This window comes from Sorex araneus, chromosome 3, assembly GCF_027595985.1.
Source record: "Sorex araneus isolate mSorAra2 chromosome 3, mSorAra2.pri, whole genome shotgun sequence".
NCBI lineage: Eukaryota > Metazoa > Chordata > Mammalia > Eulipotyphla > Soricidae > Sorex > Sorex araneus.
Genome location: NC_073304.1, coordinates 134,190,572 through 134,216,976, shown reverse-complemented (window position 1 = coordinate 134,216,976; position 26,405 = coordinate 134,190,572). Strand labels below are relative to the sequence as shown.

At 41.8% G+C, this 26,405-nt stretch overlaps 2 protein-coding genes across 4 annotated transcripts in view; one reads left to right on the top strand and one right to left on the bottom strand.

The window, feature by feature from the left end:
* Nucleotides 1-394: 394 nt before the first annotated feature.
* Nucleotides 395-26,405, top strand: part of TASP1 (taspase 1) — a 299,415-nt gene continuing 273,404 nt past the window's right edge. For all 3 annotated transcript variants that reach the window (XR_008629143.1, XM_004610916.3, XM_055130490.1), the window contains exons 1-3: nucleotides 395-436; nucleotides 14,591-14,807; nucleotides 24,572-24,639. Coding sequence is in view for 2 of the 3 variants with exons in the window: in XM_004610916.3 (XP_004610973.1) it covers nucleotides 14,663-14,807; nucleotides 24,572-24,639 (213 nt within the window). In the remaining variant the exon portion in view is untranslated. The remainder of the gene's footprint in view (nucleotides 437-14,590; nucleotides 14,808-24,571; nucleotides 24,640-26,405) is intronic.
* Nucleotides 9,646-11,221, bottom strand: LOC101542765 (ADP-ribosylation factor 1-like). Its single transcript, XM_055130492.1, has one exon. The coding sequence runs from the start codon at nucleotides 11,191-11,193 to the stop codon at nucleotides 10,867-10,869; it is 327 nt and encodes a 108-aa protein (XP_054986467.1). The 5' UTR covers nucleotides 11,194-11,221; the 3' UTR covers nucleotides 9,646-10,866.

Genomic DNA, 26,405 nt, shown 5'->3' with positions numbered 1-26,405 from the left:
GCCACCCACACCTTCCTTCTCCCGAGGGTAAGGCTGGCCTCCACCGCTCACAAGCATTTCTCTATCCTCCAGTGGAAGCTGCAATGAAGCCGCAAACGAAATGAGGCTGCTAGTATATGACAGCTCCATAACCGCTGGCAACTTCCATCTCATTCCGCATCGCTTCGCGGGTCAGCCAACCACTCGGACGGGTCCCCTGCTGCAGGCGGGCGAGGTAAGAAGACGTGGTCAGAGAGGAGCGAGCAGGCACCTGGTCCCCGGCCGCCAGGTGCGCCGCTCCGGGCGGAGGGCGGGGACAGCGCGGTGGGGGCGGCGGCTTCCGCTTACGTCACCAGACCGGGGCCCAATGGGGAAGCGTGACGTCAGCGCCGCTTTCTCACCGTGGCAACGGGTGGGCGACTACTTCCGGTGTAGTGAGGGCTCCGGGCTGACGCGGGTGAGTGTCCCTCTCCCTCACGCTGTCCGCGCCGCCGCCGGCCGCCGCCGCTGTCCTGGCGCCCCGCGCTGGCGGGAACGCCGCGTCCGGCTGGGGCGGGCGGCGCGCGGGACGCGCTCTGGCCGGGGCGGCCCTGAGGGGAGTCCGGGGGTGCCAGCGCCCGCGTCGCTGGTGGGGCTCGTGCCTCGGTGCCCAGCCCTGGCGCCAGCGTGGCGGCGTCGTGCCCGCCCGGGCAAGTGTGTGTGTGTGTGTGTGTGTGTGTGTTTTCGTTCGTGCATGAGGACACGTACGCGCGTGTGGAAATGCGTGTGTGTGCGCGTGCGTTTATATATGTGCATGTATGCGCGCGCGTGTGTATGCGTGTGCATGTGCGCGCGCGCGTGTCTCAGGGGCCGCGGGAATGCCCGGTCGGAGATTATTAGAGACCCGAGGGTTCCTGCTGGGGCTAGGGCAGCCCCTCCCCGTCTAGGGGGGACGGCGGGACTTGTGCGTCTATTCCGGTGCAGGGAGGAGCGGGAGGAGGCGAGCACCTTGGAGACGGGAAAGCAGCACCTGGAGCGGAGGTGGCATAACGATCTGGGGCGGGGGTCGCCTGGGGATGCCCCGCACTTACAGGGAATCTTATTTCCTGAAGGAAGGAGTACAGTTTGACTCACCTGCCTGAGAGGGAAATAAAGGGTATTTTGCGTCCCTGGTGACACCTCCTCGAATAATGAGCCGCGGAATTGTTAAACCCTTGGGCGTCTAATCATTTCCGTATTTGGTTTGAAATAAAACTTCCTCCCCCAACTTTAAGAGCTATGTGTCATTATTAAATAGTATCAGGGAAACAGAAATACTAAAAAAGAGAAAAAAGATATCCTTGCTACAGTTCCACTGACCAGGAATTTCCGGCACTCGAATTTTCCTCGCATAGGCTTAACCTCCTCGTGACCATAGGGTATGTGTGAGACCTGATTATAAATAATTTTGCCTGGTAATTGTATCCGAAGTGAAACTGTATCCTTGGATATTCTGTAACAGACCTCTGTAACAGACCTTAAGTATCCTGTAATAGTTAAATTCCCTGCAGCCACCACTTTCACATCTTTGTTGTTATTGTTGCAATGACTGTAGTAGTTCACAAGCTGGCTTTTGAACGATGTTGCTGGCACCCGGGGCGTTAGAACTCACAGAGGTTTACTTTTTTTTTTCCTTTGGCGGGGGGAAGCACACCCTGCAGGTGCTCCGGGTTTATTCCTGGCTCTACAGGGATCACTCGTGGCTGGTTCTGATGCCAGGGATCAAACCTTGGTTGGCTTTGTGCAAGGCACATCTTTCCCTTTGTCATGCCTCTCCAGCCCCTACAGCCTTATTTTAAGTGAAGGATGAGACACGGAGGTTCTCTCTGTAGTACTGGGGTGGGGTTAGGACAGTGCTGTTAGGACATCTGTTTTAATCTCTGATGCTTTGCATGAATGCTCTCCTTTGTAAAACACAGCTTTTATATACTGCATTTGGCAGGGGGTTGGGAGGCGTATTTCATATACCTTAAAATACATTTTTGTTTTGTTATGGTTTTGGGGCCATACCTTCCTGTGCTCAGGGTTTATTCCTGACTCTGGACATAGGGATCACTCCTGGTGGTGCTGAGGAATGGTATGTGATTCTGGGAATTGAATGGGGTTGACTGCATGCAAGGCAAGCACCTGTGCTATCTTTTTGGTCCCCAATCCATCTTAAACACCAGATGCCTGTGGTATATCCTGTGGTATGTAGTCGTTATAGCAAACTATATTAGTGAAGTCATAAAGTTGCATTCCCATGACTATATTTACAGGATGATTTATCAGAGCAACTACTCATAGTTACTCCTCTCAATGCCTAACAGCCAATCTGATTTTTGTTTCTGAATTTTTCTGTTTTGGACATTTTATGTAACTGCAGTTATATAATAATGACCTTTTGCACTTCACTAAGCATGTTTGCAAGATTCATCCATGTTTTATTAGGTACCAGGATTTCCTTTTTATGACCAAAATGACATTCTGTTGTATAAATATTCTGTCATTTGTTTACCTTCATTATCAATGTTTGGGTTCTTTCCTCTTTATTATTATTATGAATAATTCTGTAAATGTCACTATCAGGTTTTTTTTTGTGGTGTATGTGTAGACTTTGTCAGTTCTCTTTGGGAATATAGATAGAAATGGAATTATTGGTTAACATAACAAAATAATAAATCTTGTTTTTATATTTTTGGGTCACACCTGCCTGTGCTCAGGGCTTACTCTGGCTCTGCCCTCAGGGATTCCTTCTGGCACGACTCTGGGGTCTCTGTAATAGTGCTGGGGGTGGAACTTGGGTCAGCCATCTACAAGGCAGTTATATGGCAAATCTTGAGAAGTACCAGATGTTTTTCAAAATGACCTACACCAGCAGGATTTGACTTCTCCATATATTTACTAACACATTATCTTTTTTATTTTAGTCATCCTAGTGCACCCTTCCCTCCTGCCTTTTTTTATTTGTTTTGTGTTTCTGGAGATCTAGCCCAGCACAGCTAGGGTTTCTAATTGCTCTTTACATGCCAGGTAAGTGCTCTATTTCTGCGCTGCACTCAAAACCTCTTCTTTAATAATTTTATTTTACTTATTTTTGGGAGGGATTTGTTGGTCCTCAGGAGCTTTTTGTGGTTCTCTGCTCAGTGATTTCTCCTGGTGGTGCTCTGGGGACCAAATGTAGTGCAGATATCAAACCTGGGTCAACAGCATTCAAGGAAGCATCTTAACACTTGTGCTATTTCTCCAGCCCCTTTGGCCTCATTGAATTGGAATTGACTTTTACTTATTTTAAATTTGCATGAGTTCTTCGGGGCTGGAGCGATAGCACAGTGGGGAGGGCGTTTGCCTTGCACTTGGCCTACCCGGGTTCGATTCCCAGCACCCCATATGGTCCCCTGAGCACTGCCAGGGGTAATTTCTGAGTGCAGAGCCAGGAGTAACCCCTGTGCATCTCCAGGTGTGACCCAAAAAGAAAAAAAAAATTAAAAAAATTTGCATGAGTTCTTTCTATAATGTGGATACAAATCCTTATAGATATGTGACATAACAGTTTTCTCATGGTAAACGTAGGAGATTCGCATTTTGAGAATTTAAAATTTTTTCCAATGTTTTTTCTTTTTTTTGCTTTTTGGGTTACACCCGGTGATGCACAGGGGCCACTCCTGGCTCTGCACTCAGGAACCACTCCTGGCGGTGCTCAGGGGACCATATGGGATGCTGGGATTTGAACCTGGGTTGGCTGCATGCAAGGCAAACGCCCTACCCGCTATGCTATCACTCCAGCCCCCAATGTTGTTTTTTGAAGTATACAAAGTTGAAGTTTTGTTGACATCCATTTTACATTTTCTTTTGGTACATGAGCTTTAGTGTCATCTAAAATAGGACTTAAAAACTTTTTCTTGGCTATAGTGATAGTTGGTAGGTGCTTGCCTGGAACACAGTGACCTGAGTCCCATCCCTTGCACCCCATACAGTTCCTTGAACACTGCCAGGAGAGATCCTTGAGTGTGGAGCTGGGAGAAGGCCCTGAACACTTGCTAGGTGTGGCCCAAAACCAAAACCAAACTGAAATAAATAAACACCACCCCCCCCCAAGACATTTTCTCTTGCAGTCTCTTCTCTCCTGAAGAATTCGACATAAGTGAGGATGGACAGAAACACTTCAGATTCATTATGTTTGATTTAGAATTAAGTTCTAGTCATTGCACATTCAAAAGCCTTTTACTGTTGCCAAATGTTGATGATCTCCCCCAACACACATTCAGTTACATGATTCCAGTTTAAGAAGCTAGGATCTAAAATACTGGTCTTAGGGTCTGGAGTGCGCCGAGAGAGAGTACAGAGGGTAGGGTGTTTGCTCTGCACCAGCCAATATGGGTTCCATTCCCTGATACCACATACGGTCCCCTGGGCCCTACCAGGGATGATCCCTGGGCACAGAGCCAGGAATAAGCCGTGAGCACAATCAGGCATGGTCCCTAAACAAAACATCCCCCTCCCCCCCAAAAAAAACCCCAAAACCCACTGGAGTAATAAATCATTGCCACATGCAGGATAATGAATTTTTTTTAGGGGGGAGGGACAACCCAGCAATGCTCAGGTATTACTCCTGGCTCTGCACTCAGGAATTACTGCTGCTGGTATTCTGTGAACCATATGGGATGCCAGGGATCAAGCCTGGGTTGGCTGTGTGCAAGGCAAATGCCCTGCCCCCTGTACTGTTGCCCTCGGCCTCTAAGATGATGAATATTTATCCCCATGTTTTTGCTTTCGAGCTTTATATTTTGAACTCTGTTAAGGTCTTGATATATATGTTCTTGATTTACACATATAATTTTTAAAATGTAATTTTTATATCAAGTGAGATAGGAGTCCAGGTTCTTATTTATTTACTTATTTATTTGTTCTCTGGATCAGATTCAGAGTTTCAGCCCATGCAAGCCAAGTGCTCTGCTACGGAGCTAGTGGGCTACATTTCTGGCCCTATCAACTTCATTTTTTTTAATGTGACTATCCACTTTTCCCAGCATTGTTTATAAGACTGTCCTTTCCCCAGTAGAGGGTTTTTTCATCTCTGAAAACCAATTAACTGTAAGTGATACAGATATAATTTTCTTTGCCATTTTTCTATGTTGGACATTTAGGTTGCTCTTAGATTTTATTTTTTCTAAATTATACCATTTTAAACACAGAAGACATAAAACTTTTTAGTATTTAAAATTCAATACTAAGTTTAGTATTTAGTATTATGGTGGAAAGTGTTCTCTATAGAGGAATTACTGGGTCAAAGATGAAATAAATAGGTCTTTGGGCTCATTTAATACGGCATTAAACCTTTAAGTTCTTGGTGTTAAGAGTAGCACAAATACTTCTTTCTTCATTAGTTGCTATAACTTAAGGGCTGGATTTCTATAAAAATCTTTCTGCTTTGATCCAAGATGGATGGGTTCCATGGCTTCCTCCTTCAATTTCTAAAATAACCCAAAGGAAAAAAAAAACAAAAAAACCTAGAGTGAAAAATGTCAGCACCAGGGGCAAACAGGCATATAGTCATTTTCTAAATGGGGTAAAGAAAAAAATTGTCATCAGAGCAGTAAAGAAATGGATTTTGTCAGGTATTGACCTTAAATTTATGCTATGAAAGTCCCCTGGAGCAAAACAAGCTTTGATTCTGAGTTTCTCTTCTGGCCTAGATAATCAGGATACAACAGAGGATAGCTGACTTAAGTCTTTTTACTAGATACTTGTGAGTACAAATAAAAGCTGCAGGAGAACTCCAGGGACAGAGTGCATGCTTTGCATGCAGGAGACTTGGATTTGATTCTGGCTCCACTGTTCGCTGAACAGCAGTGGGAGTGATCTCTTAGCACCACTTGGGTATGGCCGCAAAGCTGTATGTTAGTTAACTAGGTAGCACTGTAGCACTGTTATAGTTCTGTAGCTATTGTCTGTGTTGTTCATCGATTTGCTTGAGCAGGCACCAGTAACGTCTCCATTGTGAGATTTGTTACTGTTTTTGGCATGTCGAACATGCCACCAGGAGCTTGCCAGGCTCTGCCGTGCGGGTGGGATGCTCTCAGTAGCCTGTCAAGCTCTCTGAAAGGGCTGGAGGAATCGAACCCGGGTCAGCCTCGTTTAAGGCAAACGTCCTACCCACTGTGCTATTGCTCCCGTCCTAGGTAAAGATAACTAGGTAAACTAGGTTAATCAGTTAACTAGGTAACTATAATTTTGGTTTTACCTTTACCCTCAGTTTCATAGTTCCCAGAGGTACTGTGGTATTTTTTTGGTAAGTCTTTAATCAGTGGATTTTAACCAGTGCAGTGGTCCAAGGACTGGTGCCAGTCTGTAGGCATAAAAAGTTAGAAAATCTGGGGCTGGAGAGATAGCACAGCGGGTAGGGCGTTTGCCTTGCATGTGGCCGACCCGGGTTCAAATCCCAGCATCCCATATGGTCCCCTGAACATGGCCAGGGGTAATTCCTGAGTACAGAGCCAGGAGTAACCCCTGTGCATTGCCAGGTGTGACCCAAAAAGCAAAAAAAAAAAAAAAAAAAAAAAAAAGTTAGAAAATCACTAGTCTAGGGGCTGGAGAGATAGTAGTGCAGGTAAGGTGCTTGCTTTGCAACCAGGGTTAAATCCCCGGCATACCATAGGGTCTCCTTAACCCTGCTGGGAATGATCTCTGAGAGCAGAGCCAGGAGTAAGCCCTGAGCACCTGTGGATATGGGCCCAGTCCCCCCAAAATCATTGGTCTACTGCAGTGGTTAGAAACCATTGGTCTGTAGGTATAAAAGGTTGAAAGCCACTGGTCCAGTTCAGGTAGAGAGTATCTCAGGATACAGACAATTATACATTTTAAGTCCTTTGTAAACTTAAAAATTTTCTTGACTAAGTGGCTATATCAGTTTATGGTGGTGATACAAGGATTCATTTTTGTTTATATTTCTTTGTACATATTCTTCTCATATCATTGAAATACGGCTCCCATAACTTTTAAAAAAATGTATTATCTACTCATGTCTTTTGGCATGGTATTTCTTTTGTTGGAGTGTCTTTTTTTTGTGTGTGGAGGTTGCTGGGAATTGAAGTCCAGGGCTTCATGCCTGCGAGGTGTTATGTGTGCATTACTGCTGAGCATATTCTCTTCCTGCATCCATAATGGAGTTGTCCTGTATGAAATTTATTTTGGCAGACTTTTGCTGAGGGTTGTTTTATGATGGTTTGGATTTGAGGAGAATAATTAAAAAATTTTTTGGGTAATATTTACAGCAAAGGCTCCAGTGGTGTAGGGAAAGGAGAGCTAAATGTTTGAGAGAGAAATAGGTCAGATTTGGACATTGGTCCTGTCCAAGATGACTTCAAGGCAGCTTAGGAAAGGGTGGTGCAGTTAAGAAAAATAAGGAGTAATGTGGAAAGAACGAGATTTCTGGGAAATAATGAATTTGTTTTGGGTGTGCTGCAGTTAAGGAGGATCCAGGTGGAGTTGAGCAGGAGACTTCTGGCTAGGCCATAAGACACACAAGATAAGAGGGAGAAGTAATTTACAAAAAGGATGGTTTGGAAAGATTGGCAATGGGTGAAATTCTGAAGAAGAGAATTTGAGAATTTGAGAGAAAATGATAATTATTTGAGAATAGGCCTAGTCATGGGCGTTATTGAGGTTACATAAAAGAACACAGTTGGGAGGGATCTGAGGGGGCCATGAAGACCCCGGATAGAAGACTGACATGCTTGTAAGGAAAGCAGTGATCTAAGGCTTCGTTTCTTAAACTGGGCATTGGGTCACAGAGTTGAATGTTGGGCATCATGAACGATGTTCAGAAATTTTTTTCCAGTATGTTTTATTATGACTGGAATTAGTGAGAGAACTCAAGAGGATTAAGCACATGCATTGCATGTGGGAACTATAGGTCCAGTCACCAGCTCGGTGTAGTGCCCTGAGCTCCATTGGAAATGACCCTCTAGCACTAAGCCAGGAGTGGCCTTTGAGCACGCTCTGGTATGGCCGGAAAGTAAAAGATATTTTTGCTGTATGATTTATTCTTAGTAAATATTTGATTTGTATGCCTGTTTTTATCTACCTATATATCTGGAGTGATGAAAAAGGGTCACTAGTTGGAAAAGTTCAAGAGCTCTGAATTCTAGAGCATCAGAGGTTCTTGGTAACTTGCAAAACTATGTCTTAAGGTAAAGGATAAAGCTTATGGAGTGCAAGACTTCCTTCATTCCTGTTTTATTAAGATATAACTTGTCATATAATTTTCACGCTTAAAGTATAAAGTGGCACAGTATAGTGGGTGTTGTGAAGCTATCACCACAATGAATTTTAGAACTTTTTTTGTTGTTGTTCCTAAAAGAAACCCTGCTCCCATTAGTAATTACTCCGTATTTCCCCTCCATTCTTTCAGCGCTAAATAACCATAGCTTTATTTTCTATTTCTCTGATTGTACCTTCTCTAGATTTATTTTTACACGAAAACATAATATGTGGCCTTTTGTGTCTGACTTTATTTGTTTACAAGTTTTTTTTTTATGCCAGAGTATGTATCAGCACTTCATTTCTATTTAGTAACTTAACTTATGTTTTATGATAGGGAGCTCCTTTGTATTCAGTCATTGTCAGTTCATGGAATTCTCATTGTTTCCACCTTTTGACTATTATGAATTTTTTTTTTTTGGCTTTTTGGGTCACACCTGGCAAGGCTGAGGGGTTACTTCTGGCTCTGCACTCAGGAATTACTCCTGGTAGTTCTCAGGAGACCATATGGGATACTGGGATAGAACCTGGATAAAAGTTTTTTATAGAGAAACATAGGAGGCAAAAGAGAAAATGGTAAAAGGAGCAACAAAACACTTAAATTGTGGGTTGTGATGTTAGCGACAGTCAAGGCTCCTTGGGACAGTTTTGTTAGCTGTTTTTGTCTGTTTCTTGACTTGGCAGGAAGAGTGTTGAGGAGGCTCAGACTGTGGTTGAGAAGCCCTGGGGCTGTGGTTTAGGCAGTAGAGCAGTGCCTTGCCTGTGTGAGGCCCCAGGCAAAACGGAAACATAAAAAAGCAAAACAGAATGTGGCTCAAACCTGCCTGAACATGGACTTAGCTAATTTTCTCTTGTTTCTGTAAATAGTTAATACCAGCAGTTTTGGAGAGTAATGCATTCACATTTGTTCATCCATGTGATGAACTGGTTTCTGATGCTCTGGTTACGTTATTTTGATATATCCTTCCATCTTAGTTTGTGTATTTTGACTCTATTGTTTCTGCTTCTTTTTCTAAACAGAATAACTTTATCAGTCATTTTATGTTTGTATGTCAAGAACTTATTTTTTCAATGTGTTTTAATTTTATTCACTATTTTTTTAGGGGGGGCACTCCCAGTGGTACTTGGGGACCACCAAGAGAACAACTGATAGCCTTGCCATCTCAAACCCAGATCTTTATCCATGTGAGGCATGTGCCTGACTTCTTGAGCCACTTGCTTTTTCTTTTTAACCACTTTCATCACGTCATGTTGTTGGGTCTGTTTTTCCTATTATAGACAATCTTTAATTGTGCTGGTGGAATTATTTTGCCAAATTGCCTCATTAAGTTTGTATCAATGAATTCTACTGGTAACATATGAAAACTTCTGTTTCTTTATTTCTTTTTTTGATTACTAATTGTGTATTGAAAGCAGTAAGAGGTTCCATGACACCAAATGAACCGTTTTTGAGGTTGTCCCCAAAATAAAGTTTAACAGCTCCAGCTTCTTCAGTCTTTATCAAAATACAAAAGAAAAAAGTAGAGGTCGTTGTTTTTGGTGGCAAATCTGACCCTTGAAGGCTGAGGGAGGGAAAGCACATGTAGCTGGTGCTCCAAGGGGTGTGGCTCTAGGGTGACCAGCCCTGCCTGCCTGCCCACACTCCTGCTGGTGAGACCCAGCCAGCCCATAGTGAGCATGGGAATAACAGGGCTTTCCAGCCACGCTGACCCAAAGGAAGGCCCGGGTCCCTGTGAGAGGTCCAAGAGCAGCTGGCCGCAGCCCCCCAGCCCATCTCCTAGATGGCCATTTAAGCACGAATACAAGCAAAAACGCTATGGACACGGGTTGACCCGACAGCAAATCACAGGGACCCTATTGTGACCATGCAGAATGGATCGGCTCACGTTCCCGACAGGAAACAGGACCACACTCAGTCAGGCCTTTACTGCGGAATCTACACTAGGCATATTTCTCCTTTCTGTGTTCAAGTGTTCTCCTTATCTTGTATTTTAATTTTTTTTAAAAATGCACTGAGTTTGGGTAAAAAACCAACCTCAAGATGGATCTTAACACAGATTTGAAGCCCAGAGGAGGTGCGCCAAGCCTGTCTGACACAGCAACTCCTGAAGGCCGCACATGCCTAAAATCCCTTCTCAGTAATAACAGTGTGTTGATTCTCTTTTTACAATAAAAAAAGCTGAGTAATATTGAATAGGAGCACCAGAAACTGCCTCATTGGAAACAAAAACTATTTACATTAAATAAAAACCCAGTTGCAGGCTGCGTCTGCACATTTACAGCATGGTGAAGCACACTGTGACCAACCATGGAGACAGCTCCTTGCACTCACACCACAGGGCGCACGTTTGCCACATGAGAGAAAAGCGAGGGTGGAGAGGGGGTGAAGGGAAAGAGAGGAGTGCTGGCTCACTTCTGGTTCTGGAGCTGATTGGACAGCCAGTCCAGTCCCTCATAGAGCCCATCCCCACTGGTGCCACAGGTAGCCTGAATGTACCCGTTTCTGTGGCGCAGGGAATGCAGGCCCAGCTTGTCCGTGATCTCAGCCGCATTCATGGCATTCGGGAGGTCCTGCTTGTTAGTGAACACAAGCAGGACTGCATCCCTGAGCTCATCTTCTGCCAACATTCACATGAGCTCTTCACGGGCCTCGTTCACACGCTCTCTGTCATTACTGTCAACCACAGAGATCAGACCTTGTGTGTTCTGGAAGTAGTGGCGCCACAGAGGCCGGATCTTGTCCTGGCCACCCACATCCCACACGGTGAAGCTGATGTTCTTGTATTCCACAGTTTCCCCATTGAAGCCTATAGTAGGAATGGTGGTCACAATTTCACCCAGCTTCAGCTTATACAGGATGGTAGTCTTCCCTGCAGTATCCAGGCCCACCATGAGAATGCGCATTTCTTTCTTGCCAAAAAGGCCTTTGAAGAGGTTGGCAAAGATATTGCCCATACGTGTAGATTGGTGGGAGCAACACTGGTCAGAAGAAAGACTTCACCCCGGGCGGCCGTGGCCCTGCTGCTGCTCCGAGCCAGGCATTGATTTTGCTCCCACTGAAAACTTCTGTTTCTTATACCCACAAACATGTTATCTCTCATTTATGTATTCAGTTTTGAGGCTCGGGGTTTACTCCTGCTGCTGCACTCAGGGATCCCTTCTGCTAGGATTTGGGACCATATGTGGTGCAGGGATCAAATGTGACTTGCCCACATGCAAGGCAAGAGTTTTCCCCAATACATGTTTTCCTTTTGATGCATCACAAACCAACTTGAAACATTGCATTTTAGTGTTGCTTTATGGGGTGGGCGGTGGGGTGGGTTGGTTCGAGCCCAAGCAATTCTCAGGGGACCCACTCCTAGTAACAGTTGGCCAACTCCACTGGGTGGCTCATTCCCTGTAGTGCCAGGGACCTTAGGAACTGGCATTGCCAGGGCCATCTGGGCTTTAGCTAGTAATGCTCAGGGAATCCCAGGTACTTGGCATTAGCAGAACCTATTTCAATCTTCAACCCTGATCCCAGTGTTGTTTCCAAAGCCCTGTGTCTGTCTTTGAGTAAGGTTTTTTTGTAGGCTGTTATATATTTTTTCTATAAACTAGGATTTGTTCCCCTTCCTTTATTTCTAGTCATTTATTGGAACTCTTTTTGGGCAGGCCAGACCTCTAATGGGTTTTGAATTTAACAAAAACTTATGTTGGAATAGAAGGTGCCTCGTTTCTAATTGAATATAAACATGCTAGTATTCTTGGGAGTTGGAGACGAGAGTTGTATATTGGATAGCATGTCTACTTGAGTTTCTTTCTCAGGCCAGCATAACTTTTAGGTCAGCATAATTTTTGGAGCGGCATTTTGGAGGAATTCACTGAGATGACATGGTTTTCTGAGTAAATATATTTCTGATACAAATTGAGGGATAGAGAATAGCACATTCATTTACTACATTTTATTTATTGACAGGCTTACAAAACAAGTTTTGAAATGTCTTCTACATTAAAATCTTATTGTATCAAATAGTGATGATGTTTATCAATTGTATAGCTACCACAATTTCTTATGAAAAGTTGCATCTAATGAAAGTGAGTCAGAATAGTTTGCAGTTTATAAACTCATAGGCTCAGATGCATATTCATTTTACTAAAGTTCTTAATTTTCCAAAATCTGAGTCTTCAATCTACTAGCTTAGCCTAGTGGAGCCAGTTCATTAAATGGCAGGACCAAACAGAACCTTTATAGGCTGGCAGGTGAAAGTGCTAACCGTGACAATGGACACGAGTAATTAGTGGCATATCTCAGGGAAATAACCAAAGTGAAATAAACATAATTGAGGCATATCTATGTGAATTCTTTGGGAGAAAAATAAAGTGATCTTTAGAAATACCACTGCTACCACAAAACAAAACACCAAACGGGCACGTGTGTCCACTCCACACCTCATTCTAAACTCAGACCATTGAGGGGTATATCTTTCTTTTCCAATATGAAAAGTAAACAGTAAAATAGGGACCTAATTGCATAGTTGAAGACAGCACAGTAGTGTAATTTAAAGTGCTGTCTGCAGATCTTATTTTGTTTCCAGTTTTTCTTAAGAGATTATTGTGACATACTAATTCTTTAATTGCATTTTCTTTTCTTTTTCTTTTGGTGGGTTGTGGGTACCCAGGGCTTGTATTTCTGAATCTCTTATAAAAAAATTTCCAGTGGGTATTGGGGATTGAACCCAGGCCCTCCACATGCAGGGTGGGCCCTACTCATTTAGCTCCAGCCCTTTAATTGCGTCTTTAATAAGCAATATGTCCATCCTTTGTAATTAATTTTTATTTCCTTGTATTGCATTTTGGTGAAGACTCTTATTGTTTAGTTCTCCCTCTTGGAGAACCTGGCAAGCTACTGAGAGTATCCTGCCCATATGGCAGAGACTGGCAAGCTTCCCGTGGCATATTTGATATGCCAAAAACAGTAACAATGGTGGGTTTCATTCCCCTGACCCTGAAAGAGCCTCCAGTGTGGTTGGGAAGGACGAGTAAAGAGAGGCTGCTAAAATCTCAGGGCTAGGACGAATGGAGTTGTTACTGGCGCCCACTTTAGCAAATCGATGAACAACAGGATGACAGTGATATAGTGATACAGTACTGCATTTTAAATTTATGAACCTTCTTTTGCTTGTTTGTTTTGAGCCACTCCTGGTGGTACTCAGGGCTTATTTCTGACTCTGCATGCAAAGGTCAGAGGTTATTCCTAGCAGAACACAGGAGACCATGTGTGATGCTAGGATTGAGCCTGAGCTGCATGCCTGAACTTTATTTTCAATCTACAGTTCAGAGTTCTTCAATTTTGCCATTTTTTACATTAAAAAAATTTGGTGAGTGGCTGATTGAAAAAAATCGAAAGATGTTCCTTTGGGGCTGGAGAGATAGGGCCTTGCATGCGGTCGACCTGGGTTCAGTTCCTGGTACCCCATATGGTTCCCTGAGCACTGCCATGGGATAACTCTGTATGCAAAGCCAGGAGTAATCCCTGAGCACCTCTGGGTAGGGCCGCCAAACCAAACAAACAAATGATGTTTATTTAAAGGCCAGGGCTGTAACTCATTGGTAGACCACGTGCTTCATGTTTGAAGTCCCTTGTTCAGTTGCCAGCACCACTAAAAATAGTCCTTTACATCAGAGATGGTTTGAGAAACTTTGTAAATTGTATCTTAGTCTCTATTAATTCCTGGTTATAAAACCCATTTCAGCTTTATTATATAGCCTTTCATGAAATAACTTAAAATTAAAATATAAACTGTTAGTCTGTAACATTTACATGTTTCCAGAAACCAGGAAAATTATCACAAAGGAATGCTGATGCTAATTAAACAATAATTCATTAAGTGTCTGTTTTGGGGGCCAGAAATGTAGCTCAGTAGTAGAGTACTTGCTCACATTAAACTTACCCAATGTCATCTGTAATTATATCTCAAGTCTAGAAAAAAGTAGTAAGAAACAATATAGGCTTTGTATGAAAGTTCAGTGATGGCAACATGCCTGTAATTCTAGAATCCCAGATATTATTAGCATTTGGTTTGAACGAGTAGAAACATATTTAAATTGAGGGTTTTTTTTTAATGTAGATATAAGAAAGATAGAGTATCTTTGGACTCAGTATGAAGTCCATTTGCAATAGTTCTTTGTTTATTTGAGTGTAAGTAAGTACTGTCAGTGGACAGAGATTTAAATTTTAACTTTTTCATATCATATTGCCCAATTTAATAACTTTAAAATCAGGTTTTTGAACTTTATCTTTTTTGTGAACTTGTATGTTATGTGTGTTAGTGGAAAGAATTGCATACAATCTTTGCCTGTTTTCCTTTAGGGTAATTCCTCTCACAGTTACTTTTGGATGGAAGTATGCTCTTTTCCCAATAGAAGATGGTAATCTTGGAGAATGACCATGGAGAAGGGGATGAGTTCTGGAGAAGGGCTGCCATCCAGATCATCTCAGGTTTCGTCTGTTAAAGTAACAGCCAAGGACTTGGAAGCAAAACAGTCACATAAGGAGAAGCGAGGGGGCTTTGTGTTGGTGCATGCAGGTAAGCTTTGAGTGGGTTTATTGGAAGATGAAAGTAATGTGCATTTTTATTCTTGTGTTAAAGTACATTGTGAATTAAATTTCACATCTGGCAGATGCAAAGGCAGAGAGGAGTTGTAACCAAACAGATTAGCTACTCTTGACTGCAGTTGCATGCTGAATTCCTGATCAGTTCAAAGGTCTTATGTTTGGTTTTTGTTTTGTTTTCTTTTGGGATCACTCCCAATGTTTTTTTTTTTCCCAATAATGTAGGAGTACTGCTATTTATTCAGCAATTGATTAAACTGATTGAATTGGGCATGAACTCTATTCCCAGTGGTTCTTTTTTTGCTTTTTGGGTCACACCTGGCAATACACAGGGGTTACTCCTGGCTCTGTACTCAGGAATCATGCCTGGCGGTGCTCAGAGGACCATATGGGATGCTGGGAATTAAACCTGGGTTGGCACGTGCAAGGCAAAAATGCCCTACCCGCTGTACTATTGCTCCAGCCCCTCCCAGTGGTTCTTGAGGACTGCTCAGGAGTAGCTCCTAGCAGTGCTCAGTGGGTTCAGGGATCAAACCCAGGGTCTCTAGATGAGAAGCCTGGGCTCCAGCACATTGAACTGTCTCCCCATCCTGAAGGATTTTATATAGAGAGCTCTTCCTGTGTTATCTTCATTCCTTTCCCCCAATATTTACCTTTATCTCGTATATCTTCTATAATAGATTTAATATTAAAACCAGGCAAAGTAATTTTTCTTTTTTTAAAACTCTGACTTGTATTTTTAGAAGTTATGCTACTGTTCAGGTGGAATATGTATCTGTGTGTATGTATATGTATATATATCTATAGCCATATGTTTAAGATACTGTATGAAGTGTATAGTAGAGGCATCTGAGTATTTGCTGTAGGTGAATCTGACATGTGGCCTCCCTTCTTGAGCTTTCTGTCGGATCTTCTTTGGGCTACCCCTTGGGGTTGGGGCGGCAACCCCGGGACAGTTCCTATTTAGTATATGCTCAGAGGTTTATTGGTGTAAACCTGCCTCCTGTCAGCCCATGACAATCTGAAAGTCGAGTGAGTCTTCCTGTCATTTTTTTTTCCTTCTCAACTTTTACTTATTTATTTTTTAAAAATTGAATCACCATGAGATACAGTTATAAAGCTTTAATGTTTGAGTTGTAGTCATACAATGATTGAACACCCACCCCCTCCACCAGTGTACATTTTTCACCACCAATGTCCCCAGTTTCCCCCACCCCCTCCCACCCCACCTGTCCCCCTGTCTCTATGACAGACAATTTCCCACTTTCTCTACTTTTTTTTTTTTGTTTGTTTGTTTTTTGGATCAGGGATTACTCCTGACTCTCTACTCAGGAATTACTCCTGGTGGTGCTCAGGAGACCATATGGGATTCTGGGAATCGAACCAGGGTTGGCTTCGTGCAAGGTAAATGCCCTACCCACTGTGCTATTGCTCCAGCCCCATTACTTTCTCTACTTTTGGTCTTCCCATCATTTTAGTAATGGCAGACGTCATGAAGCTCTTTCTGGTGGGAACAACATAATGCTACTGAGAAAATGTTATTGACACCCTTATTTGTGTAGGCCCATATTAGGAGCTAACTAAGATTATAAACAATGAGCTAGATTGCTTTTTTATTTGGGGGGGTGGGAAGGTCAGACCACACTCAGGTGTTGCACAAGGACTGTTCCTTGCTTTGTACTCAGGAGTGACCCCTGCTGGTGCTCGGAGTCTATACATATTGTCAGATTGGATGGATGCAGGGCAAGTGCCTAACCCACTGCACTATCTCTGGCCTTAGTTTGCCTTCTTAATAGTATAATGATTAATTTAAAACCAGAGTGAGGAAGAGAATCTAGCACATGGCTTTGTTGGTATTAGTGCTACAGCCAGGTCGAGAACCCCTTAATGGGCTCTTCAGTCCTACCCTAGTGATCTCTGCAGTGCCTCAGCAGATAGTACCTACCTCAGTGGACGCAGACAGACACAGCAAAGGTTCAACCACTGTATTCCACATCTTGGAAGAGCGTTGGGTGTTATAGCACTGCAGTATCCAGGGCTACCCAGCAAGGTTTTCTTCTTTAGTAATTTTATCACTTAAACTCAGAGTCTAAAGTTTATGAACTTTGTGGAGGGAGAATGGCTGAGCCTTTTTAGCTTTCCTCAGACAGCCAAGTAGGAGCAAGGAAGCAAGACTGATTTTGATTTGGGGTGTGGAATGGAGTCCTTTCTCTTTGTTTATTAGTGGTAGAAAGTGAACGCAGGGCATCACACATGCAAGGCACAGTCTCTGCCACTGAGCTATGTCCCCAGTAGTTGTTTCTGAAAGCAAAACAACACTACAAGATCCTCAGTGGTAGAGGACATACCTTGCTTGTGTTGTGATTCTTGGTTTGATCCTGGCACCAGATAACCAAACCAAACACAGATTTAATTTCCTTTTTTCTCAAGTGATTTTTAAAGAAGTTAAGTAAATTTATAGACATAACCAAATTAGAAGACCTTTAGAACCTTCAGTTTCCACGCCGAGTTTTTACTCATTTTGTTGTAGGCACATCTTTTATAATAGCAAATAAGTTCTACTTTTTTTTTTTTCTTATTGTTTTTGGGACACACCTAACAGAGTACAGGGTTTACTGCTAGCTCCGTGCTCAGGGATCACTCCTGGTGGCTTGGGGGTCCGTATGGGATGCTAGTCATCAGACTGGGTCAGAAGCATGCAAGTCAAATGCCCTACCTGCTGTACGATTAGTCCCGTTTTTCCAAATGAGTTCTTTTATTCTGGATGAGTATTTTAAAAATGTACAAGAAAGTCCCAACATTTTTGACAAGCAACAACACAGAGCTTTGGATTAATTGGAAAGTTGCTTTCTGTGGTGATTATGGTCATATATACTCTCTCAGATATAGACTGGATGATAATGCCTTGCAAACTAAGCTGGTGCTGGTTGCTGGCAGGAATAAGAGGAAGTCTGAGTTCTGGTGTGAAGTTATATGAATAAAGAATGACCTCTTCTTCTAAATTATAGACCTTCAGATTAAAAGGTTGATTATAGAGAATTAAATATCTTTTAAGGGACCCTTTTTTTGTGTGTTCAAGGACAAAAATTCATTCCCTCTTTCAGCTTAAAGATTTAAAGCTGTGAGGGGCTGGAGCAATAGCACAGCGGGTAGGGCAGTTGCCTTGCACGCAGCCGACCCGGGTTCGATTCCCAGCATCCCGTATGGTCCCCTGAGCACCGCCAGGGGTGATTCCTGAGTACAGAGTCAGGAGTAACCCTGTGCATCGCCAGGTGTGACCCAAAAAGAAAAAAAAAAAGATTTAAGGCTGTGTGTTTTTGTTTTCAAGCACTAGAGAACCAGAGCTTGAAATTTTAGTTATTTGATTAGTATGTTCTTGATATTTTCCCTCAGGTCTGTTGATTGTATATATTGGTTACCTAATATTAGATAAACTAAAGATTTTAAAAACTTGAATATTTTCAGAAGAAACCACTGTGACATATATAAAATGCACCTTGACATATACAGAATGCTAATATAATTTGCATGAAGAGAAAGTAACTGAAGACACAGTGTAAATAAAGTGGTGTGTTAGATATCAACCCTAAGTGTTTTTTTTTTTTTTTTTTTTATATATTCACTTTCAACTCATATCCTTATATTTGAAATAAGTTCTGGTAAATAGAATATAGATGGATTTTTTTTTTTTGTGATAATGCCCTAATTAACTTTTATTTTATTTTATTTATTTTTATTTTTATTTTTATTTTATTTTATTTTATTTTTTAATTTATTTATTTTTAATTAGAGAATCACCGTGAGGGTACAGTTACAGATTTATACACTTCTGTGCTCACACTTCCCTCATACAAAGTTTGGGAACCCATCCCTTCACCAGTGCCCATTCTCCACCACCCGTAAACCCAGTGTCCCTCCCACCCTCCCCAATCCCATCTCCCCCCCACCCCACCCTGCCACTGTGGCAAGGCATTCCCTTCTGTTTTCTCTCTCTAATTAGCTGTTGTGGTTTGCAACAAAGGTGTTGAGTGGCCGCTGTGCTCAGTCTCTAGCCCTCATTCAGCCCGCAACTCCCTTCCCCCACATGGCCTTCGACTGCAATGTAGTTGGTGATCGCTTCTCTGAGTTGACCTTTCCCCGGAACGTGAGGCCAGCCTCGAAGCCATGGAGTCAACCTCCTGGTACTTATTTCTACAGTTCTTGGGTGTTAGTCTCCCACTCTGTTATTCTATATACCATAGATGAGTGCAATCTTTCTATGTCTGTCTCTCTCTTTCTGACTCATTTCACTCAGCATGAAACTTTTCATGCCCATCCACTTAACTACAAAATTCTTGACCTCCTTTTTTCTAACAGCTGCATAGTATTCCATTGTATAGATGTACCAAAGTTTCCTCAACCAGTCATCCGTTCTGGGGCATTCGGGTTTTTTCCAGATTCTGGCTATTGTAAACAGTGCTGCGATGAACATACATGTGCAAATGTTGTTTCGATTGTACTTTTTTGATTCTCTGGGATATATTCCCAGCAGTGGTATTGCTGGGTCAAATGGGAATTCAATATCTAATTTTTTGAGAGTCGTCCAAATTGTTTTCCAGAAGGGCTGAACCAGTCGGCATTCCCACCAGCAGTGAAGAAGGGTCCCTTTCTCCCCACATCCTCTCCAACAGCGGTTGCTTTTGTTCTTTTGGATGTGTGCTAGTCTCTGTGGTGTGAGGTGGTATCTCAAAGTTGTTTTGATCTGCATCTCTCTGATGATTAGTGATGCAGAGCACTTTTTCATGTGCCTTTTGGCCATTCGTATTTCTTCCTTGGTAAAGTTTCTGTTCATTTCTTCGCCCCATTTTTTGATGGGGTTGGATGTTTTCTTCTTGTAGAGTTCAACCAGTGCTTTATATACCATTGATATCAACCCCTTATCTGATGGGTATTGTGTAAATATCCTTTCCCATTCTGTGGATAGTCTTTGTATTCTGGTCACTGTATCTTTTGCGGTGCAGAAGCTTTTTAGTTTAATGTAGTCCCATTTTCAACCCTAAGTGTTTTAGGCTTCACCGGTGAATTGCCCTTTTCCTCCTCTCAGAGAAGCTTACCATACCCTTCCTAACATCCCTAATTTGGTTAAAGTCTTCAATCATTCCTTTGTTTTGGATATTGACCCTAAGTGCTTTAGGCTTCATCAGTGAATTACCCCCTTTCTTCCTCCTGCTAGCATCCCTAACTTAAAGTTTATCTTTAACCTTTCCCTTGTATTTTACCTCTCATTGTCATGGTCCCCCAAGTCAGTCTTGATTACTTATAAGCCAAAACTTTCTGGTAATTCTGAACTTTTATTTGTACTGCTTTGTATTTGAAGTGCTGTTTATTTGCACCTGCTTTTCTATTTCCTCTATAGCCTTTTTATATTTTACTATAGAGCAATGTTCCTTGGTTAAACACAGAAAGGCCATTAATGCTATGATCCTAATATTTGGAAGTTGATTGGCTCTGAAATATATCTGCTCCTGGGCATAATTACTTGGTCTAATTACTTGACTCAGGCTTCAATTGCTGTAGTTCCTAACACCCCAAAAGGGAGGTCCTGCCGTGGGATTAGGATGGATCCAGGGTGAATGGCAAAACTACCTGGCATCGAAATGGGACATTCTAGAAGGCATAAATGCATGGTCTTGAAGCAAGCTGTTAAAGTCTAAGAGTCAGGACCCCCATGGGGAAGGACAGGCTGAACTGGCCTGAGGACATAGTTTGGGATTTACAGTAAAACCTTGTTCTCTCAGCCTAGAGAACTAAGTGTTGGAATCTTTGTCTCTTACTATGTTTATCCAAATAACTGCAAGTATTGATAACTTATACAACTAGAGGGAAAGATAAAAGCAACGTTGATGTCCCTGGAAGACAGAGTGTCTTTTTGAGTTATTCTCCCCAAGAGAATTTCCTCTGCCAAATGTTTATCTATGTAAATCACACCTAGGTCCTTAGCTCCCCTTTAGATGCTAGCAACTCTGCATTAAACGGGCCATTTTCACCTTCAGGCTGTGGTCCCTGTCTTCCTGCCTCTCTGTCTCTCTGTTGGGGAGTCCTGGGGAGGCGGCTCTGGGCCACCAAGTGCACACGTGTGTCACAACAGCAGCCCCCTCGATTTACTTTATGAACTCATAGTGGTGTAATAAGAATTTAGCTAGATCATGTGCATATCAGTTGACAGATCCTGAACCTACATTTCCTTTGTAAAATAAATTAGTGTTAACCTAACTTTAAGACATATTGAGGTCATGCCAAGATTTTTTAAGTCTCATTCTAAGAATGACTTCCATGTTAATCCTATTAGTACTATTATTCATAAAGTTATCTATTTGATGACAGTGTCCCATGTTTTGGGAAACACTGTTGAAAGATCGGGGCCATAAGATCTAAGATGTCAGAACTGGGATCACCTAATAAAATAATACAAAGAGAGACCTGTTATATGTTTGCAAAGGTTCCATGAATCTCCAAGATCTCTGTAGAAGCAGGATTAAAGTTGAGTAAATAATAAATTTTGGTGTCTTGGGCTTTTTTTCTGTTTTCTTGGATAGCTCTTAACCATACCGTGTAGCCTAGTTCTTTTTCTGGTATGAGAAAAGGTGGGTTACATTTGTGTTAGAGTTTAAAGACTCATACTAGGAACAGTGAAGCTAAGAGATGTTACTTTATTTTTGTTCTTGGGCCACACTTAGTGGTGTACAGGGCTTATTCTTGGTGGGGCTCAGGGAGCCATATGGGATACGGGGGCAGTTGGGAGTTACATACAAGGCAGATGTCCTACTTACTGTACTGTCTCTCCAACCTCCCCTCCCTTTTGTGATATTGGGACTCCAAAATAGGGAATACCCACCCCCCTTTTTTTGTGGTGTTGGCATTCCGAAATTGGGCCTTGTACATGAGAGGTATGTGCTGCCTTAGCTGCATCCTTAGCAGCGATGCAGTGCTCAAGCTTCTTTTTGCTGGATCCCTATGACGCATTTGGCTGCTTATGGTTCAAACTCTGCTCAAGGCGTTGATTAGAAGTTTAATGGTCACCCTCGCTAAAGCCTCCTGTTTTCCTTTTTTCCTTATTAAGATTGTTTTCTAATCCCTAAGCAAATATTAACCTATTTCAGACAGACACATTTCAGAGTAATTTTCTTGAGGTTGCTGCTGGATTTTTGATTAAGAGTAGAAATAACCAGGCTTTCTAATAGGGAATGGGGAGTATATGATCCCTGAGTTTTTTTTTAATTATTATTATTATTTTCTCCACTTTTAATAATTGACAAGGACATGAGTACTCCATATTTTAAATTAAGAAGATAGTAATATATTTTTTAAACTTTTTATTAAATCACCATGTGGAAAGTTACAAAGTTCTCAGGTTTATATGTCAGTTATACAATATTCAAACACCCATCCCTTCACCAGTGCCCATATTCCACCACCAGAAACCCTAGTATACCCCCCGCCCCCACCCCCTGCCCCCTACTGTATAACTAATGAATTTCACTTCATTTTTTCTTTATCTTGATTACATTCCATAAATTCAACACAAAACTCACTATAGTTGTTGGAGTTTCCAACCAAGAGAGACAGACCTACTACATTTGATAATTAGTTTTTCATTGCTGGAAATGAAGAGATATGTAGCCCCACTGCTACAAGTACATAACTCTCTCTCTCTCTTTTTTTTTTCCTTTTTCCTTTTCCCTTTTTTTGTTTCTTTTTCTCCCTTCCCGCACCTCATAGTATGGTGTACGCCACGCCGCGTCGGCCAGCGTGGGGTTTTTGCTTAGTTCACAGTCCAGAGAGGTGGCTGCTACATTAAAAACCTTCAAAATTTCAACAAAAACTTACTGTTATTATTTGGAGTTTCCCCCCCAAGTCAGACCTGTTCAAAAGGAACCGTTTCACATTGCTGACAATTATAAATGTTAAGTCGCGCGGACGCGGCAGCCTCCGCACGGTTTTGGATTTCTGTATAAAGTCCAGGGAAAATTCTGCCAGAAATTACATAGTCCAGCTCACAGTCCCAGTGCATTGCTGTAAGAAGTCTCTGAATTCAAAGTCTTTAGGCGCAGAGTGTCTGATTCGCGCTCAGCGGCTCCAGATTTATCTGGGCCGAGGGCGTGCCAGTTACGCCCCCTTCCCATGAGTTCCTGGGAGCCCCAAAAGTAAAAACCGAATACCTCTGGGTTTGGAGTCACAGAAGATGGCGCTTGCCACGTGGATGCCGCCAGGCGCTGCTTTCCATGCAGGAAGACAGGGTGGGGAGGAAAAAAATCCACCCCCGGCAGCACAGAGTTGTAGCCCAGTTCGCAGTCCCAGTGCATTGCTATCGGATGCTGCGCTGGATGCCGGAATGTGTTACATCTCTGGAATCAAAGTCTTTAGGCGCAGAGGGTCCGATTCGCGCTCAGCGGCTCCGGATTTATCTGGAAGAGGATAGTAATATTTTGTAATAAGCTGAGATAGTAGGTTGGACTGGAGCGATAGCACAGCAGGTAGGGCTTTTGCCTTGCAGGCAGCTGACCCGGGTTCGATTCCTCTGCCCCTCTCGGAGAGCCAGGCAAGCAACTGAGAGTATCCCGCCCCCACGGCAGAGTCTGGCAAGCTACCTGTGGTGTATTCGATATGCCAAAACAGTAACAACAAGTCTCACAATGGAGACATTACTGGTGCCCGCTCAAGCAAATCGATGAATGACGGGATGACAGTGCTACAGTATTTATTATTTTTTAATTGAATCACTGTGAGCAACTCTTACAAAGCTTTCATGTTTGAGTTTCAGTCATACAATGATTGAACATCATCCCTCCACCAGTATACATATTCCACCACCAGTGTCACTAGTATCCCTCCCAAACCCAGCCCACCCCTCCCCCTGCCCATATGGCAGACAATTTCCTTCTTTCTCTCTACTTTTGGGTATTACGGTTTGCAATATAGATATTGAGAGGCCATCGTGTTTGGTCCTTTATCTACTTTCAGCACATGTCTCCCATCCCGATTAATCCTTCCAACCATCATTGACTTAATGATCCCTTCTCTATCCCAGCAACCTTCTCCCCCAGCTCATAAGGTAGGTTACAACTGTGGAGCAATCTTGGATGTTAGTCTCATATTATGATATTTCACATTCCACAAATGAATGCAGTCATTCTTTGTCCTTCTCTTTCTGACTCATTTCACTTAGCATTATATCTCCTTGACCATCCACTTATAAGCAAATTTCATGACTTCATTTTTTCTAACAGCTGCATGGTATTCCATTGTGTAGATGCTAAAGGTTCTTTAACCAGTCATCTGTTCTCGGGCACTCAGGTTGTTTCTAGATTCTGGCTCTTGTGAACAGCACTGTAATGTACAGGTGCAGATGTCACTTCTACTGTGCTTTTTTGCACTCTCAGGATATATTCCCAGAAGTGATATTGCTGGCTCAAATGGTAGCTCAATTTCTAGTTTTATTTTAGAAACATCCATATAGTTTTCCCAAAAGACTGGACCCCAGTCAGCATTCCCACTACCAATGAAAGAGAGTCCCTTTCTCCTCACATTTTCAGAACTCCTTACAGTAAAGGCAGTGATTTTACATTTAATAGGAGAACATGAGTTTGTATGAACTATTTGCAAGTATTAGTTTGTATGAACTATTTGCAAACATTTATAAGCAAGTTTTCTGATAGTTTAAAAATAACTAACAAGTGGGTGCTTTTTTTTCTACTACAGGTGCAGGTTATCATTCTGAATCCAAAGCCAAGGAGTATAAACATGTGTGCAAACGAGCTTGTCAGAAGGTATGCACTTAATCCATATGATCGAAACATTCCTACCAGAAAGTAGTTTACCTAGAAATTCGAAGTTTTAAGATTTGGTTCATGCTATGATACTTGTTTTGGGCCACAGAATTTTTTCCCTCATTGTTGTGGGGAAATTTGTTTTGTTTTACTTTGTGTATTTTGCTTTTTAAATGGTGCTTAGATATCCCCTCCTTCCAGATTTAAATATGTAGTTTTGAAATTGTGAGCACAGTCATGTATCTTTTAATCTTTGTAAAGTCCTTGACCTCTTTAAAACAGAGAGAGAAAACAGCTCAAAGGCAACCAATATCTTCCTGTGAAGAAACATATAATAAAGTTAAAATGGGTTCTTAGTCACATTATTCTGTACTGTTTCCTTCTGTTTTTCATCATATAATTTGTATCATAGCAAGTTCTTTATCATTCCTGAGTTTAATTCTATCTTTACGTGCATTTGTGATTTTTTTCTTTTTGGATTTTGAGGTTTTGTTAAATTGTTGAATAACTAACATGGTGGCAGAAATGGAGTCTGAACAAGTATTGTTTGTTTTAATTTTGATCCTATGTATTCTTGTAACAAATCTTTCATTACATTTTATGAAAATAGATGCTAACTGGATATTGTATATCTAGTACATATGGACCTCTGTTCATTCTCTTCATTTATATTTCCATACCATTTATAAGAGTTATGTTTTATTAGAGATCCAGACTATTTCTTACAAGTGAAATTCTATAGATAAATAAGAATATTTTGTTGTAGGGGTTTTAATGCTTTTTTGATATTTGAGTCATTCTAATATTCTAGTACTATGTATAACATTAGCAATATTCATCAAAACCTATTACAGAGGCTGGAAATGTAATATAACAATATAACAAAATAAAAATTATTTGTAAATTTACTATAACAAATTTCTCCAAATAAAGTCATATTAAGCTATTATAATGATTCTCTATTATATTTCTAACATTTCTGTGTACTCTTAACAAAATTAAAGTCTAATGTTACATAGGTAATTGTTTGTTTATTTTTGCTTTTGGGTCACACCCAGATGCTTAGAGTTTACTCCTAGCTCTGCACTCAGGAATCTCTCCTGGTGGTGCTCAGGGGACCGTATGGGATGCCAGGGATTGAACCTGTGTTGGCTGCATGCAAGGCAAACACCTTACCCTCTGTAGTATCGCTCTGGCTTCTGGATAGATGTTTAGATATTAAAAAATAAAATGGTTTAATAATAATAATCAGTATTCACACCTCAGTGCTAATATTGTGATAAAAATTTGGGATTTTGCTTTAAGAAAATTACACTGTTCTTTAAGCTATTTTAGCTTAAAGCTATTTTAAGCTGTTTAAGTTCTTTAAGCTATTTTATATTCTTGTTTTTCTTTTTTTTTCTTTTTTTTTTAATTTAAATTTTATTGAATCACCATGTGGAGGGTTACAAAGTTCTCAGGATTATGTCAGTTATACAGTACTCAAACACGCTTCCCTTCACCCTGCCCATATTCCATCACCAACCACCCCATTATACCTCCCGCCCCCTCCCGCCCCCCCAGTCCCCGTCCTTGTAAGTGATAAGTTTCACTTCGTTTACGCTTTATCTTGGTTACAGTCCATGTTTCAACACATAATTCACTATTGTTGCTAGGGTTTCCCCCCAAAAAAGAGAAGACAGTCCCACTGTCAAGGAAGCATTTGATGGCTCTCCATTGCTGAGAATGTAGAGATATTAAGTCCCACTGTTTGTTACTTAACTTTT

What these genes read in the sequence shown, in the direction of transcription:
- LOC101542765 (XM_055130492.1), bottom strand. Translation starts at nt 11,193, where the DNA reads ATGGGCAATATCTTTGCCAACCTCTTCAAAGGCCTTTTTGGCAAGAAA.